The sequence below is a fragment of the Anolis carolinensis genome, chromosome 3 (genome assembly GCF_035594765.1).
Source record: "Anolis carolinensis isolate JA03-04 chromosome 3, rAnoCar3.1.pri, whole genome shotgun sequence".
In the NCBI taxonomy this organism is placed as follows: Eukaryota; Metazoa; Chordata; class Lepidosauria; order Squamata; family Dactyloidae; genus Anolis; species Anolis carolinensis.
In genome coordinates this window covers 97,078,818-97,097,830 of record NC_085843.1, presented here as the reverse complement: position 1 = coordinate 97,097,830, position 19,013 = coordinate 97,078,818, and the positions used below count along the sequence as shown (strand labels likewise).

Sequence of the window (19,013 nt, the reverse complement as noted above, 5' to 3'; positions counted from 1 at the left end):
TTCCTTTGGCCAAAAGGGGTCATAGTTGAAAAGTTTAAGGTCTGCAATAGATGATGGAAATTATGTCCTCACCAAAAAGCTCTTCAGCTGTAAAAGATTCCGTATATGGCTCTGCACAGATGTTTGTGTAAATCAGAGACTGCTAAAAAGAACCAGTTATAAAATCAACATTATCTTTTGGTAGGACAGATATGTGAGAGTCAACATGATGTGGTGGTTTGATTTCCCATTTAGTCATGTCATGAAAACTAGTTGGGTAGCTTTGGGCAAATCACACACGCTTCAGCCCCAGAAAACTTTACTTTAGGGTCACAATAAACTGGGATATAAATATGCAATAATAATAAAGCTGTAAACGTTTCTGGTCCAATTTACCTGTCTGGACGTATTTCCTCCTATGAACCTACGAGAACCTTAAGATCATCTGGGGAGGCCCTGCTCTCGGTCCCACCTGCCTCGCAAGCGCGACTGGTAGGGACGAGAGACAGGGCCTTCTCAGTGGCGGCTCCTCGGCTGTGGAACTCACTCCCCAACGACATCCGGCAGGCTCCATCTCTTTTGGGCTTTAGAAAGAAATTAAAGACATGGCTATGCGCGCAAGCGTTTAATGAATAAGCTTTTACGGCTTGACATGGTCTGGACCAAGGATTATGTGCAAGGCTCTTGGGTGAACGGATTTAAGCACTTTACATGTTTTAAGTTTTGTATATTGTGTTTTTAATTGTTTAACGCCTAACTGTTTTAATTGCTCTATGTTTTATTTTATTGTATTGTTGTTTATTGGCATTGAATCTTGCCAGATTTGTAAGCTGCCTTGAGTTCCCTCGAGTGAGAAAGGCGGGATAGAAATGATGTAAATAAATATAAATAAATAAACACAAGAAGTCGTAGGCCATAATATATAGTACTAGCTGTGCCTGGCCACGCGTTGCTGTGGTGAAGTATGGTGGTATGGGAAATAAAGTATTGAGGAATTAGTGGTAGTTAAGGTAAAGGGTAAAGGTTTTCCCCTGACATTAAGTCCAGTCGTGGGGGTTGGTGCTCATCTCCATTTCTAAGCTGAAGAGCTGGCGTTGTCTGTAGACTCCTCCAAGGTCATGTGGCATGACTGCATGGAGTGCTGTTACCTTCCCGCCGGAGCAGTACCTATTCATCTACTCTCATTTGCATGTTTTTGAACTTTAGGGTTGGCAGAAGCTGGGGATAACAGTGAGGGCTCTCTCCGCTCCCCCAATTCAAACCTGCAACCTTTCAGTCCAGAAGTTCAGCAGCTCAGCGCTTTAACACACTGCACCATCAGGGGATATTATTTCCTAAAGCTTGTGAATATACAATATTTCTGATTTTTTTTTGTCTATTGGAGGCAAGTATGAATGCTGCAATTAGGCAAAATGATTAGCATGTAATGGCCTTGCAGGTTTAAAGCCTGGCTGCTTCCTCCCTGAGTGAATTTTTTGTTGGGAGGTGTTAGCTGGCCCTGATTTTTTCCTGTCTGGAATTCCCTTGTTTTCAGAGTGGTGTTCTTTGCGATATTTTATGTGCTTCTAGTGTCTGTGGCCCTCAGATAACAGAGGATTTGCCAGACTTTGGTGATGGGAATACTTTGTTGGGAGGTATTAGCTGGCCCTGATTGTTTCCTGTGTGGAATTCCCCTGTTTTCAGAGTGTTGTTCTTTATTTAGTGTTCTGATTTTAGAGATTGTATTGTTCTGTTTTATTATACTACAATAGTTTTTATATATTCTGATTTTAGTGTTTTTGAATACTTGGAGGCAGATCGTATTCATTTTCACGGTTCACAGCAACACAATATTATTATTATTATTATTATTATTATTATTATTATTATTATTAGTAATGCTAATGACTTTGGTAATACACACTGCTTTACTCCCTTCTCAGCTTCCTTTCTAGAAGAATCCTTTCTTGGGAAGTGTTAGCTTGTAGCGGAACCTTTGTTGCTATGGTCCATGCGAGCGCGTTGGAAGGAATTGAAGACGGACAACTGGAGTCTTTCCAAGAAAACAGTTTATTGGCAAGCGGCCGCTGGGGTTCCCCCTCGCACAACACGGTGCTTTCCAAGGGAGAACCCCCAGCGGTGGGCTAAGTAAATATTTATACAAATTGCAGGGTTCGGGTTATGCCCGCCCATAAGCAAATTCATTGGCCTGTAGTTGTGGCGCAGCTAGAATTGCATCCAATCAGTGCCGACCAGCGGCCCGGGTGCACCCCTTTCGTGTCGTGTTCACAATCACTCAGGGCGCCTGCGTGCGCATGCGCAGTTTGCCTATTCTTAGCTTTCATTTCTTTGGAAACACGTGATTTCGGGGAAATCACGTGTCCCTATGAGCTTATGCACCCGGCTCGCTAGCCGCCGCCATCTCTGCCCATATATAGCATTTCCTGGGGTTTTTAGCCTCCCGCCTCAAGCTGGCCCTGATTGTTTCCTTTGTGGAATTCACAATTTCCCTGCTTTCAGAGTGTTGCTCTTTATTTACTGTCCTGGTTTTAGAGATTATATTGTTCTGTATTATTCTACCACAGTAATTATTTCATATTACAGTAGAATCTCACTTATCCAACATTCGCTTAGCCAATGTTCTGGATTATCCAGTGCAGTCTGCCTTTTAGTAGTCAATGTTTTTGTAGTCAGTGTTTTAAATTCATTGTGATGCTTTGGTGATAAATTTGTAAATACAGTAATTACTACATAGCATTACTGTGCATGGAACTACTTTTTCTGTCAAATTTGTTGTATAACATGATGTTTTGGTGGTTAATTTGTATATTGATTACCTAATTTGATGTTTAATCGGCTTTTCCTGAATCCCTTCTTATTATCCAACATATTCACTTATCCAACATTCTGCCGGCCTGTTTATGTTGTATAAGTGAGACTGTACTGTATATTTAACTTATATTATCTGCTTAGAACTGGATTATATGAGGCCCCTTTTACATAGCTGTATAAAATACACACTGAAGTGGATTATATGGCAGTGTGGAGTCAAGATAATCCAGTTCTAAGCAGATAATATAAGATTATAAATGGGTTATATAGCTGTATGGAAGGGCCTTGAGTCTACACTGCCATATAATCAAATAATCTGTATTTTATAGGCAGTGTGGACGAGGCCTAAGTGAGGCCTAACTCTGCCTGTCCCCTGGGCTGAGTGGGTTGCTAGGAGACCAAGTGGGTGGAGCTTAGCCTTCTAAGTGACAGCAATGGAATAAAAACAATTATTCTTCTCCCTCTAATTAGGACTTTATTTTTCTTTTCTTTTTGTTGTATGAACATAGAGGCATGGATGAGGGGTTGTGCTGCCAAGTTTAGTGTTTCTGGGATGTGTAGTTTTGCTGTTTTGTCCTAGGCTGAAATTTCATTACCTATATATATATATAGATAGATAGATAGATAGGGGAGGGAGAGCATTCCATGAGATCAGAATACATCAGGAATCTGGGGCTATGTATTTTCCAGGATTTACCAGCTGCCCAAATACTACACAGAGACTTCAAGGTTAACATCTGGTTAGTTTTTTTTACATCCGTGTCTATTGCAGTTGCTTGGTGATGTACACAAGATTCTTGAATCAGTCAATCCCACATGTAAATTCAACCTTTGCTCATCTTGCCTGATAACATGTACTAGAGAGCATGTGTTTGGTGGATCCAGGGAGAAATGACTACCGCCTTGGAGGTTGTAGTGTTCCCTCTCCTGAAAAAAAAAAACTTTCTAGATACAAAGTTGCATGAGAAGTATTAGTATCCTCTCTTTGGGCAAGGTGCCTGAACATGTGGCAGATGAACAATTTAGACATTCTCGGAGGAACAAATTATCTGGACTCATTCTGGCCTAATTTTAGGCCAGAGTATGATACTGAAGCTACCTTTGTTGCCCCGAGATTCTTTTTTGGATAAAAGTCAGTGCAGTGTTACTCTAAACATCTATAAATTTTGATAAGACTGGATGTCGTTACTTAGTGTAATGGGCTGGCAAAGAAGAAACACAGAAACACGAATCATGGCAAGTATTTACACACAATAGAGTCCAGGAAGCATCCAAGCTGGTAGTGGAATTCTTATAAGTGTTACTTTTAACTTAGGGCCCAGAACTAAAACAAATACCAGACTCACCTTAATGTCTCTGGATCCTGGCCCAATATAAATTCTATCAAGTTCCAGAACCAGGAAATGAAGGTGGCACTACTGATACTAGTTCAGGAAGTTCACATAACCAAGATGAGAGTGCACCAATAGTTGGGATTGTACTGTGATATGGGGCAGGGGATGAGGGCCTGCTTCTCAGAAAATGTACCTCTCCCCTTGCAGTGTTCCTTCAATTCCCAAATTCTAGCATTTAGAAATGCAGCTTGGGCATAACAAAAAAGATATGGTACAAATCCCATAAAGCACCAACACTAACAACTTAATGAACTTACTAAAACACTGGAGCGCCCGGTGGTGCAATTGGTTAAACTGTTGTGCCGGCAGGACTACTGACCGAAAGGTCAGCAGTTCGAATCCGGGGAGCTCCCCATGTGGGGATATGAGAAAAGCCTCCCACAAGGATGGTAAAACATCAAACATCCAGGTGTCCCCTGGGCAACGACCTTGCAGACAGCCAATTCTCCCACACCAGAAGCAACTTGCAGTTTCTCAAGTCACTCCTGACACGAAAAAAACCCTAAAATATTGTGCGTGTACAAGGTAGCCTTCCTATGCATGTATAGTTCATGTGCTGCAGAACTCACCTTTGGTTCATCTAGAGCTGTGAGAAAATTCATTCCCAACTTTGAGCCATGAACTGACACTATACTGGCACTCACTGCTCCATCAGCGAAATGCTGATAGAATAACCTTGGCTTTGGAACATCACATAGGGATTCCAAATGGGCAATTTCTCCAAAGGTTTGAGGAGAGATCATGGTGGGCTCCACTTAACTAATCATTCAGATGACTATATTGTAGTGGGATGACCTTGAAGGAGCTGGGGGTGGCGTTGGCCGACAAGAATCTCTGGAGTGGGCTGGTCTATGAGGTCACGAAGAGTCGGAAGCGACTTAACGATTAAACAAGTGGGATGCCTTGCACAATTACGGTATACATCTACTTCTTAGTCACCGTTTACTCAATTATTTTGCATGTAGAAAATACGTATTTTGATTTGCTTTTATTGTAAGCAATTTACTTTCCAATTGAATTGTTAATTTGGCTAGTGTTTTTGTCATTACCTATTAAAACCTTTGCCCACAGAAATCTTTGTATTTTTGGTGACTGATGTCCAAATGCCTTCTACTAAATTTCCTTCAGTCTCTTGTGAAAGTTGTTTTGCTATATTCCAGTCTCCTGGTCATCCCCACTATTCCCTATCACTAATCTCGTCCCTTTGTAAGGTCACCTGTGCTTATGGTGGGGAAGGGGGCCTCACCAGACTTCAATCAAAATTGGTGCCAGTTCTGACACAAGAGCAGGTTAACATGTTTTTCTAAGTGCTTCCCCCTTTTAAAGGACACCTTTGATATCAATATTGTTGGAAATAGCAACCTTTTACAAGCCTCCTATATTATTTGTTATGTATATAATTGAGATTGCTTACTATTGTAGGTAGGTATTGGTATGAAGTTTTCCCTAACTCTGTGTTGTTTGAATATTGCATTGCAACAAAAATAAAAAGAAAGAACAAAAACTTGGTGGCATCAGGCCATTATTTATCTCAATAAACTGATGCATAAATGTGTGCAACTGTATTATTAATAAAATGTTTAAACAACCAACTTTTTATGCTTCTAAACTAAGTGTATTTGAGTTTCCTCTTATCCCACTGATTATACCTCAACCCACATTATTCACTCACCAAGTGTTCAAGTGATCTGCTAACTAAGGTGGCACTTCATGCAAATAGTGTATGAAAGGTCCTGGCAAACAGGTTAATCTTTAAGATGCCACTACTTAGTGAGGGGATTTTGGCAAAATACTAGCACAGAAATTTCATATAGTTATTAAGAATATAGCCACACACACACACATAGTTTTAAAAGTTTACTTGCTGTATAAATTCGGCTTCTTTTGAAGACTACAAAACTTGCATTTTGACAAGGATACAAGCAATAGTAATTTTTCCAGGCTCTTCTGTGGTTATGTCTGGAACAATTCTGATTACACATATACAGTATTCTGGGAAACATACATAGCTTTCAGTAAAACAGTACATTGTTGCCTCTGGAGGCCTCGCTCATTCACAGGGTTGCCATTAGTCAAAGTTGACTTGATGACAAAGAACACAACCAACATTTCAGTTCCATGATGCTAATATAAAGCACCTGTCAGATGCTATTTTAATTTTTTTGCTCTAAAGATATAGCACAGTCAAATTCCTGACACTGTATCTCAGACTTGCATGCCATGCTGAAGAAGTCATTATAAAGAATGATTGTAAAGAAGTGTAGAAAAATATTTTTTTCTGATATTAAAAAAAATCTCTACGTAGATTCCCTCCCCACCCCTTCACTAAAACTGTAAAATAATTACATCCCTCATGAGTGTATTTTCCCTTTGATTAGGTCAGACATATCAAGATAAAGCTAGCATATACACTTTCATGAGTTAAAAGCTATTCATTACTGCTTATGAAGGATTGACATGCTTTAAAAACCTTTTCATTATCAGAAAAGCATTGCTTCGGTTGATCTACATGTACAATAACAAAAAAACTATGTTTATTTTCTTACACCCTGATTTTGTTATTTAAAAATCAGTTTTAAACATTGTATGTGTTTACTCTTTACTAGGCTGCTAATCTAACAAGGGTAAGAATAGCAAATCTGTTTTCTTTTGCCCTGATCTTGAAACTACAAGTAATCATTTATTATATTGTTTAGCTATCTAATTGAAAGTTTCAAGAATTAAAGGAGAGTATAGAATATGTTATAGTAACTTTTTCTGTTTTAGAAACTGTGGTTGAATCAGCAATCCAAAGGAGAAATGCAGCAAAGTGATAGTAGTGTAGCCTGGTTATTACTCTCAGAAATTTCAAAACCATGTTCTTTTTCAATTCAGTTGTATTTTCTAATGCTCTCTCATATAGTACTTTAGTTGTAAATGTTTAAGAAAGTTGACCAAAGGAATGGCAGATAAAGGGCCAGAGACTTTTAAGAAAAGGGCAAACTTTGCCTAATGTTATACTTAAATAGCATTCTGAATGTGTTGTGATCACACTGGGATGTAAAATGAGTTCAAAGGATTTAAAAAATGTTTTACATGGTTAAAGAAAAGCTGAAATTCTTAAAGTTTGAATATGTCTTGTTTGAAAGAAGTCAAGATTATTGCTACAAAACATTGACCAAAATGCTAAATTGTAAAGAAGAGATCAGGTAAAGGAAAGGGTCCTTATGTCTGTGTAAGAAAAAGACAATTGGTAAGGTAATAATAGAGACAGAATTCACATTTTTCTTGGGTCACTTGGAAATGTCCAAAGAGGAGGTCAAACATAATCTGGTTGCATGTTTAATCAAAGGGATTTACAGTAGGATTTACTACTGTATTCATTATGGACTGCTGCCCAGAACATGTATTTCAGATTCCAGCCTGAGTGACACTGATTTAGAAACGGGTTGAAATAAAGCCCAAATAAACAGTCTATGAATAGATATGCCTGAATCTAACACACATTATTTTGCAAACATAACATTTTAAAGTGATAATTTAAATATCAGACTTCTTTTCTGAGAGAAGCTGAATGGAAAATGAAAAGCCTCTATCTACAAAAATAAAATTATGATTATAGTGAGACATTACGGCAAAGTGCAAAAGGACTAGCACCCTTAAAACACCTGATAAAATGCCTCCATAACAAAGTAGTTCCTGAAAAATCGCTACCCTCACACTAGATTTGTTTAGCTAAATTCTGAAAACTGGCAGTAAGAACCATAGGTTACTGATATTGCTGCATTTTCCCAAGCTTTTTCTTGAATTACAACTTATTGTCACCTAAGCTTTACCAATAAGCAACCAATGACTTATATTTTTTCTTTAAGAAGAATTTCTAAAGACATTGCAACATTTTCTATCAATAGTTCTGAGTGTTTCACAGCATTCTTACCCATTTTAAAAACATGATAGGCATGTTCCAATGGCAACCAGTCCATCCATGATAACACCAAAATAAACCTAATTTTACAGGAAATCATATAATGTACTCATGTTCTTTTTACTGCTTTAAGTTTTATGCTTCCATTGGAATATGTTCAGCTTTTTAGCTCTTTAAAATCTAAAACCACACCAGAATGTGTATGTCATTATGCTCTGCATCATATGAACTTCAGAGGTATTACTTTCATAATAAACCTGTAGTTAATGAATACTCTAATAAATTGCACATATTCCAAGCTGCAGAGCTAAAATATTAATCTGTTGAAAAATTGAGTTGAGAAATAAAAATAATCTGATCAAATATCTTATAGATCAAACAAAGAAAAACCAACTGTGACAATCTACATTGTTCATTCTTTGCAAGGAAAACTCCAAATCATATAAGAGAGGAATAAAGAGTATCAGGTATTCATCCAGGCAATGAAGTAATATTACATCACTATAAAGTGGTCAGAAAAATCATCATCATCATAAGTAACAACTTCCTTTTTTCACAGCAGTGAGGTCATAATTTAGAGAACACCAGTTTTGGATTTATCACTGCAACAAAGTTTGTATGCAAAAATAAATCTGAAGAATTTTCAAGCGTAACAGAAGAAAACTGGATTTCAGAAGAACTAACCAACAGCAAGGTATTACTTAAAGGCCCCTGGGTGTCTAACATAGTGGCTTCTAGAAGAATTACGAGCAAAAGGATAAATGCAAACTATTCTGATGCTGACAGAAAAAGGTATATTGACTTTTAAATGACCAGTTATAAATAAATGCTATGATAACCTGACAAAATAAAGCCAAAAATAGTATACATGTGTAAGGCATAAGCATGAGGTAAAGTGATGGAAAGTACTACAAAAGCAAAAGGAAGACTGTGAGACTCAGTGTTGACAGGAAAGACAAGCCTATTACTACCTATTTTGCTTCTGTTTTCCATCTTAATTTTTCACACTATAAACTGAAACTAAGTCATTGACAAAATACAAGACAGAGAAATATTATTACATAAAAATAATTTCTTTGGCAGAACACTGGGATAATTCATCAAAATCATATTGTTCTTCACAACACTGTATTCTTCATAATGCAACTTCAGTATTTCCCTACAAAACAAGCACCCCAGTCAAGTCAAAATGATAAGTTGGACAGAGACCATTTCTCTTCCTGTGAAAATGGAAGCAAGGCCAAGAAATAGGTTCTGCTGTGTTCAACAGGGTTTCCTAAAGTCTGTATGTATGTTTGATTGCTTAGATTGTTATTATATTCCATAAATACAAATGGTGCTAGTCTACAGAGCAGCAATGCTAATAAAAAGCCCAGTTTTGACAGCAGAATCACCATCAATAGATTGAAGATACTGGGCACATCCCATTCACCTCACATCTCATTTGGTTTCTGATTTGGTTTTGAAATTAGCTAAAGCAGCCAAAATGCAACAGACTTGCCACTGATGTCTTCCTGAACTCAATACATTTTTCTAATTAGCTATTACTGGACAAAGCTCTGTTTTAGCTTCGAACTCGGCACTTCTCATGCTATTGTTGTTGAGCAGGAATTTCCCTTGCACTTAAAGCAGCAACATTAAAAGAATTATCAGTTATAACTAAAAGGAACTGAAATGAAACAATTTTTCCAAGGTTTCCAATGTCCAAAAGAAGATATCCACAGTGGAAACATACAATTAGTTGTTGTTTTTTGCTTTAATACAGAGCTGGTTGCATGAGCGACAGTGAGAAACTTACGCCATTGAATGCCACAACAGCTCTAGTTTCCCATTACTTCCAACAAAGTGCCTGTGGAAAGACACAGGCAAAGAAAAACATTCACAGAATTACATTCAATAGCTGTTTAACAGTCAAGCTGTTTTAGAGATGTCCAAACATTCTGATTAACCATTTTAATCAGATTTAATTCCCAAAATTGATTAGTCTAAATAGAAGGCATTTCAAAGGAAACAGTGCAAAAATGTACTGTTATGAAAAGTTTACAAAAACATATAAAATGCTGGATGGCACAAATTATATAGTGCTAATATAAACATATCGTTTAAGCTAAGTGCTTAACATAAACTGTCCATCCACACATGTAATGAAGAATATTTTTAAGGGAGAAGAAACATTGCCTATAAAAATAATGTTATTGGTGTCAAGTGCTTTATTCAGTGTATTTAATGTGACAGAAGAGAGGTGTTCAGAATTCTACTTCGTCTTCATGAACAGTTCCTTTTCCATTGATTTGACAGTATATTCCATCTGGAGGGCAATGTTTTTCATCAAGAGTTTAAAGAGGGGGAAAAAGATGAAAGCAGGAGCAGCAGCATAACAGGTACCAGCGGGAACAGTGTGCTTGCAGGTACTTCGGATATGTGCTACCTGTTGCCATGATTTGTGCTATCATCTTATTATGGTACCACATTTTTCAGATGAGGTCACTTCACAGAGCAGTTGAGGTAATTTTTTTGACGCCTCTTCGTTGAGCGAGGGTAGAACGGCCAACTGGCTCTAAAACTGGAGACTGATTGCGGTTCAATGCTGAGTATGTAGCAGCCATGGCACCCTAAAAATAAAAGGATTAAAATTGTGAGGTGTCGGTCATTAAAATCCTGATTGATTCAGGATTAATTTTATCTTAAACATGCAATTGTTTTTGATAATGTGGGATTTTGTCACAGATGGTCACATAAATACTAATGGCATGCCTAATTACAGGAACATCTAGGAGTGAGCATATTACACCTATTAAAGTCACTCCAATGGTTGCTACTTAACTTCTGGGAAAAGTACAAAGTGTTGGTTTTGACCTACATGGTTTGGATTCAGGTTACCTACAAGATCGCCTTCTCCCGTACAATCCATGCCTTAGGACACTGAGATCCTTTGAGGGGTGGCTACTCCAGCCTGCCAGAACCCAACTAGCGACCATCACCCAGAGGACCTTTTCGTCAGTTAACCCAAGACCATGGAATGACCTGCCGGAAGAAATATGACCGCTAGATCAGCTGTCATATTTAAGACACAACTGACGACCTATCCTTTCTGGCAGGCCTACCCAGTCGGTTTTTACAATGGCTTTTAAATCACATATTCATTGTGTTTCAACCTTTGTCTCAGGTATTTTAATATACAGTGTTCCCTCACTTATCGCTGGGGTTAGGTTGCAGGACCACCCGCAATAAGTGAAAATCTGCGAAGTAGGGACGCTATATTTATTTTAATATTTATACATAATTTTAGTAGTTATACACCATTTTAAGTCTTTATCAACCAATCGTGTGTTGATACACCGCCTCCTTCTCCTCCCATTGCCGCTTGGGCTCCTTTTCTCTCCCTTTGGCTTCTTCGTCCTCCCTTCCTTAGGCTGTAAAATGTATTTTTTATTATTTATAATAGTCTTTTAGAGTTTATTGAAAAACCGCAAAACAGTGAATCTGTGAAAAGTGAACCGCGAAATAGTGAGGGAATACTGTATGTATGTTTTATATGATTTTATGGTTGTACTTTAACAATGGTTTAAAATGTGATTTTCTAGATGTATTTGTTGTGCCCCATCTTGAGGCAAAAGAAGATGTGGGTAATAAATGAAAATTTATGATGATGATGATGCCTACACTCAGCCCTTCTATCATTTTTATTCTGAGCAATTGATTCTCCTAGTCCTCAGGATAAAAGTACACAATCAGATAACTACTTAAAATTGGGAAGGTTTCAATGATGGATATCCTTTTAGGGAACAAAAGAATTCAGTAAAACAAGGAAGGCAGACTATTCTCCCCATTGCCAATATTTCTCCCTCACCACACTTCTGAAGTTGTTTTGGGGAAAGCATGATACACTGCAGAATGGAAGGGAGAGAAATTGTGTTATGAAAATTATGCCAATGGGAAGTTGGATTTATCCTGGTGGAAGGATGGGAAGGCAGATCCAACAGGCTTGCTTGCTTCTCTACTCTCCCCCCTTGCATGAGCTTTACTTCACCCCTACCGAGTTGACTTAATGCACCATGGTTTAAGTCAAACTTAAAAATATATCTTTCTAAAGATATAAGCTCAGATATATGAAAAAGAGCAAGAAAGGAATGTCTGTGCCAAAGTATTTCCCAACTGAACTCTTAGCCTGCTGGACCAAAATTAGCAACAATAACAACAAAAAACAAAACAAAACAAAACAGAAAGAAAGAAAGATAAAGGCAGTTCAGCTTTTTATACAGCTGTTAAAACCTTGTGCATTTCTACCTGATCTGTCTAATGATAAAAAAATTCCTTGGTAAATGAAGAAATCAGCACTGAAGGAAGTAATTATCCTAAGAAAATCTAATCGATATAAACAAGAAAATGGTAGTGCATAGTAGTCTGTCAGGGGGGAGGAAATGAGAAGATAAACAATAATGGAACAAAAATGCAGCCAGCACAAGATGCTTTAGAAAACATTAGGGACATGCAGTTTGAGCAGTTTGTTTTATTTACCTTCACGAGGTGTGGAGCATCTTGCCTATTTAATTGAAACTGAGGCAGTTGGTCACAATGAACAATCCATGGATGTCTTAGGACTTGGGCAGCAGTCAATCTCTGATGGGGATCAACATGAAGCATTTTTGAAACCAAGTCCTGTAGACAATAAATTGAAATGGAACAAACAAGGTTTATGGGTTGCAACATGCAACAAGTGTGAAATTTTCAATCTCAAGAAAGTATAAGTTGTTCTTACATACAGATAACAGAAAATATTTCAAGTTACTCATATTTCTAGATATCTCCTCAGTAGTACAAGAATGAAAGTTAGTTAGCAAGAAAGCAGAATAGTGATGAAATAATAACAATGGAATGCCTCTAGGTCCTATTATAATTGCAAGGCATTATTAAGAAGTGGTGGAGAAAGTGTGGCCTATGGGGTGCATACAGTATCACACTCTCTTTGCACCGGCCTTCCAAGCCCCCAACTATTCGCAAATTTCAATATTGCTTTTACTAAAAACAAAACAAAACAAAACAAACCCTCCAAAAGCAACAGTGCACCCCATACCCAAAAGGTGACCCAGAATATGGTTAAATTGCACAAAAATATCCTTGAGGCACAAAACACAAATTAAAGCTTGTACTCTGTTTTTAATGCAAATGCTTCCTAACTGTCTCATGTTTATTTTAATAATAGGACAATCAATAATTATCTCAAGGTCTCAGACCTAACTGGCTAAAAAGAGTGGATATTTTGTAGTCCTATAGATACTGTACTGTTCCTACCAACTCAAGTTAGCACAGCACTAAATCTGGAGACTAAGAAGTAGGTCACCCCTAGTTTAAACAATTTTAGACTATATTTTATACAAAATGCATTTAATACATATACCTACCTTAGCTGTATCAGAAACAGAATTCCAGTATCCACCAGTAAGAGAGAACTTGCCACTGCCTATTCGTGCCAAAATTTCTTCAGGAGTATCATCAGGACCATTTGCAAAAGGAGTGTAGCTAATTTAAACATAAAAAATGTAGTATTATTACAAATTCCTTGATGCATTTCAACTATCACAGGGTAGCACTAAAATTATAAACAACAGGAACACGTAATAGAAATGGTTCTAGAGGTTAGGAAACAAAGCAAGATGCAGATTATACAGAAGTGCAGACATTGGTATAGGTTGAGCATCTGAAATGCTCCAAAATGTTTGGCTGTAAGCCACTCACTTCTGCTTTTCAGGCAGTAGTGGCTTCAGCTCTCCGGTTCATTTATTCACAAGGCAGAAGCAGATAGGTTCCATAGTCATCTCCAGCAAAAAAAAAAAGTATACAGTAGTACTCATACTGACCCATGAATAAGTTGACCTGGGTTCTGTGGCTTGATTTTTAACAAAAATTCTAGTATGAGTCTACTGAGAAATAATTTCCATTCATTCAGTAAGTTTACTCTAACTGGGATCAATAGATGGATTTAGTCCTTAGTATAGGACTGAAAATAGTAACCCGGGACCTTTGCTTTTCCTAGGAGAAGATTCACTTTGGGTCTCTAACACCATAAGAAAAAGAAAACCACTGTTCCCACAGTATTAAACGTGAGGAGCTTATGACATGAGTAAGGAGGTAGTCAAACCAAATAGCAGTGCCCGTGATGATGTATCCCTCTATAGCAGACATCCATGCTTACAGAGTAGGAGTTTTCTGTGAATTGTTGTTTATTCATTTAGTCGCTTCCGACTCTTCATGACCTCATGGACCAGCTCATGCCAGAGCTTCCTGTTGGCCGTCGCCGCTCTCAGTTCCTTCAAGGCCAAGCCAGTCACTTCAAGGATATCATCCATCCATCTTGCCCTTGGTCAGCCTCTCTTCTTTTTTCTTTCCACTTTCCCCAGCATTATGATATTTTCCAAGCTTTCCTGTCTTCTCATTATGTGGCCAAAGTACTTCATCTTTGCCTCTAATATCCTTTCCTCCAGTGAGCAGCCAGGCATTATTTCCTGGAGTATGGACTGGTTGGATCTTCTTGCGGTCCAAGGCACTCTCAGGATCTTCCTCCAACACCACAGTTCGAAAGCATCTATCTTCCTTTGCTCAGCCTTCCTTATGGTCCAGCTCCTGTATGCATAGGTTACTACGGGGAATACCATTGCTTTAACTATGCGGACCTTCCTTGCCAGTGTGATATCTCTGCTCTTCACTATGGATACTGCTGTAATATTTTCTACAAAATTAACAGTACATTTAAACTTATTCCAACTGTGTCTCCTCTATAAATATGGCTGCCTGAAGGAATTAAATCAAGCTGGGGATATGACATCAGTGGCAGCACTGCTTGACATAATCCAGTTTTGTGGTATGTTTGTTTGGTTTTTATAATGTTTGAATGAGCTGCAATAAAAGGAACTCAACCCCTTTTAAAATTTATGTAAGAATTATTAACTTAAGCACTTGCAAACATACCCAGTCAGCATCGTATAAAGAAGAACACCAAGACTCCATATGTCGCATGCGGCATCATAGCCTTGCCTTTTTAAAACCTATGGAAAGTAAATTGTTCATTTGTTTATATGGTTAGAAAATATATTTCTTTAGTTTTTTTATACTGTTATTGAAAAGTGAAAAATGTGGACTTCTTTCATTCCAAATATTTAAAATGTATGAATTCTTAAACAAGTTACTTCACTAAAACAATTACTTCTGTATTTAAATAGGTATTGATAGAAATGCAGTTTTAATATGGATCTTCTATAGAAATATGTGTATATGTTGAATTTTTGTAATGTTCATGTTTTTTAATTGTGTTGTGAACTGCAATGAGAGGCAGGAAATAATAATAATAATGTGAAAAATGTGGTCAGCAAAAATATATCCAAAGAGTCAGAAAGGTTTTGAAGAGCAAATTAAATGGCAGAAATACGATCAAGGCTATCAACACCTGGGCCATCCCCGTCATTAGATACACTGCTGGAATTGTGAACTGGACACAAGCAGAGCTAGATGATCTGGACAGAAAGACAAGAAAACTGATGACAATTCACTACTCATTACACCCGCGTAGTGATATCGACAGACTTTACCTGCCCAGAAAATCAGGAGGCAGAGGGCTTCTGCAAGTGAAACAAACGGTAGAGGAAGAGAAACATGCCCTGGCAGATTATGTGAAAGGCAGTCAAGAACCAACATTGAGGGAAGTCAACAGTAGTAAACTGCTTCAAGTGCAAAAGACAAAGAGTGAATACCGTAAAAACACAATCCAGAGCAGAAGAGAAAATTGGCGAAAGAAGGCTCTCCATGGATAGTTCCTGGGAAAAATTGAGAGCCAAATTGACAAAGAAAAAACATGGCTGTGGCTCACAAATGGAACTATGAAAAAGGAGACGGAGGACCTGATTCTGGCAGCCCAAGAACAAGTCATTAGAACCAATGCCATCAAAGCCAAAATTGAAAAGTCGACGACAGATCCCAAATGTAGACTCTGCAAGGAAGCAGATGAAACAATAGATCACATCCTCAGCTGCTGCAGAAAGATCGCACAGACAGACTATAAGAGGCAAAACACCGTTGCTCAAATGATTCATTGGAACTTGTTCCACAAATACCATCTGCCTGCGACAAAGAACTGGTGGGATCACAAGCCAGAAAAAGTTACAGAGAATGAGCAAGTCAAGCTACTCTGGGACTTCGCCGATACATCACACAGTCCTAGACACTTGGGAAGTGTCCGATGTGTGATCCAATTCAACAGCCAGCAGAGTGTCTGCTGTGGACTCATCTTGTTGTGTTTCAAATAATAATAATAATCTCATGACCATTCATCACTCACTGCATCTTCTCAGTGATGTCGACCGGCTATATCTGCCTAGAAGGTCTGGTGGCAGAGGACTTTTACAAGTAAAACAAGCAGTCGAATATTTAAAGGAAAGTGAAGAACCTACTTTGATTGAAGTAAAAAATCAGAAACTTCTCAAAGCACAGCAGACAAAGAATCAGTACAAGAAAACTGCATTACAAACCAGAGCTGATATCTGGCACAACAAAGCATTGCATGGACAGTTCCTTGACAAAATTGAAGGAGAAGTTGATAAGGAGAAGACCTGGCTATGGCTCATGAATGGAACACTGAAGAAGGAGACAGCCTGATTCTTGCAGCCCAGGAGCAAGCCATCAGAACAAATGCAATTAAGGCCAAGATCGAAAAATCAGCTAATGACCCAAAATGCAGAATGTGCAAAGAAGCTGAGTCCCTCCAGGTGAGAAGGGCGGGGTAAAAGAGATGTAAATAAATAAATAAATGAAACCATTGATCATATCCTCAGCTGCTGTAAGAAAATCGCACAGATGGACTACAAACAGAGGCACAATTATGTGGCCCAAATGATTCATTGGAATTTATGTCACAAGTACCATCTACCAGTAGCAAAGAACTGGTGGGATCACAAACCTGCAAAGGTTGTGGAAAATGAACACGCAAAAATGTGGGACTTTCGAATCCAGACTGACAAAGTTTTGGAACACAACACGCCAGACCCCAGTTGTGGAAAAGAAAAAAGTTGGGATTATTGATGTCGCCATACCAGGTGACAGTCGAATTGACAAAAAAGAACAGGAAAAACTCAGCCTTTATCAGGACCTCAAAACTGAACCAGTACAGGTGGTCCCGGTGGTAATCGGCACACTAGATGCCATGCCAAAAGATCTCAGCCAGCATTTGGAAACAATAAACATTGACAAAATCACGATCTGTCAACTGCAAAAGGCCACCTTACTGTAATCTGCACGCATCATCCGAAAATATATCCCACAGTGTTTGACTTGTGATTTTGTGATACAAAATCCAGCATATATATATATCTCATTTGCTGTGCCATACTGTGTCTTTGTGTCAATAATAACAATAATAAAGTTGAGGATTTTTTTTGTATCAGGATGCTGTCACAGCAATTTGAACAGTATTAAAAAATCATAGTATTACCATTACTGGAGCATAAAAAAACAAGAAAATATCATTCAAAGTAAGTAATTTATAACTGGTAGTGAAGAATAATACAGAATTACAGGGAAACTGCCTTGATAAAGATTGCGTTATGGGAAAGGTTTATTTGTTTCACCACCTGGTATTCAGTAAGAAATGGGGAGGGAGAGACCACTTGTATTATTATTTTGTGCCTTATCAACTGCCTCAAACGTCTTAAAAAGAAGCACAGAAGTTCAAGATATGCTTAAAACTCAGAAAGCTATGTGTTTTGGCATGCATGGTCCTACATTAGGGAAGAGAGCAACTATCACAACTGAAATCATACCTATATATGCTCCCTCCCTCCATATCTAAAAAAAACCCTGATAATTTACCTCAGGAGCAACAAAATTTGCTGTGTAACAAGGAGTCATTAGAAGGCCATTCTCAGCTCTCAATTGCTTTGCAAACCCAAAATCACAGATTCGAATTGATTCTGGATTGCCTGATTCATCGACATAAAGGATATTGCTGGGTTTTAGGTCCCTGTGCACCACCTTAAAAAGCAAACAAACACGACTGTTTTACACAGAAATCATGGAATATTTAACAAAAGTTTTAAAAAGAATATTTGCAATACCAGCTTCCCTTGGGTGATATTTGGGAAATCAATACAACAATAATTTTTGGTCCTTTGCTTGGAAATCTGTTTGTGGTGAATAAACTACTAGTTTTTATAAAATTACACATAGTGTTTTCTCCTTAGGCATCCCATGTCTCATTCTCAAAGTACATGCAAATTTTGGTCTTTTTGTATCTTATCATTCCAGTGATGGTATGGTTTGATAGATGATGTGGACTGGAAATATCCTGTACAATATTTCTTATAATTTAGAATTGGAGGAAGCAAAAATGTATTGGAAGTATTCCAAGGAAATGCAGCAATGTGAATTCTAACCCTGCAGTGTATTTTTGGGCAGCCTGGTGGAGCCTTCACCATGGAGAAACAGTTTTCAGTGCCAATCACTCAAGTCCTGAAAACTTCTTGCTGTTCTTGTTATTATTGTTGCTGTTGTTCTGCTTTCAAAGTATGTCTGCATTACAACTAGCCTCTATTTAAATAATATTTAAAGATAGAGAAAGAATACTATAGATTTCAAATAAAATACAGTGAAAAAGTGTAATGGAAGAATACATCCTACCAAGAAAGAAATATCAGCTCAAATAACGAACTCTTAAAGACTTACCCCTTGTGCATGAAGATATTCAACTGTTTTTGTTATTGTCAGTAAGACAGCACTGGCTTCTCTTTCAGAAAAAAACTTTTGTCTAAGGATTTTATCCAAAAGTTCTCCTCCTTTCATAAGTTCTGTTACTAGATATACATATTTTCCATCATCATAAACCTGGAACGTAACATATTTTAAGTGATCAGTCACATAAAAATAGAGAAAGTGTCAAACAG

The 19,013-nt window shown here is 37.9% G+C and overlaps 1 protein-coding gene across 4 annotated transcripts in view; it reads right to left on the bottom strand.

The window, feature by feature from the left end:
- Positions 1-6,028: 6,028 nt before the first annotated feature.
- The window catches only part of rps6ka3 (ribosomal protein S6 kinase A3), a 59,260-nt gene continuing 46,275 nt past the window's right edge, over positions 6,029-19,013 (bottom strand). For all 4 annotated transcript variants that reach the window (XM_062977234.1, XM_062977236.1, XM_062977237.1 and 1 more), the window contains exons 17-22: positions 18,796-18,954; positions 17,944-18,105; positions 15,055-15,131; positions 13,491-13,608; positions 12,607-12,747; positions 6,029-10,700 (exon numbers count right to left, since the gene is read on the bottom strand). In XM_062977234.1, coding sequence (XP_062833304.1) covers positions 10,578-10,700; positions 12,607-12,747; positions 13,491-13,608; positions 15,055-15,131; positions 17,944-18,105; positions 18,796-18,954 — 780 coding nt within the window. In that variant the 3' untranslated portion in view covers positions 6,029-10,577. The remainder of the gene's footprint in view (positions 10,701-12,606; positions 12,748-13,490; positions 13,609-15,054; positions 15,132-17,943; positions 18,106-18,795; positions 18,955-19,013) is intronic.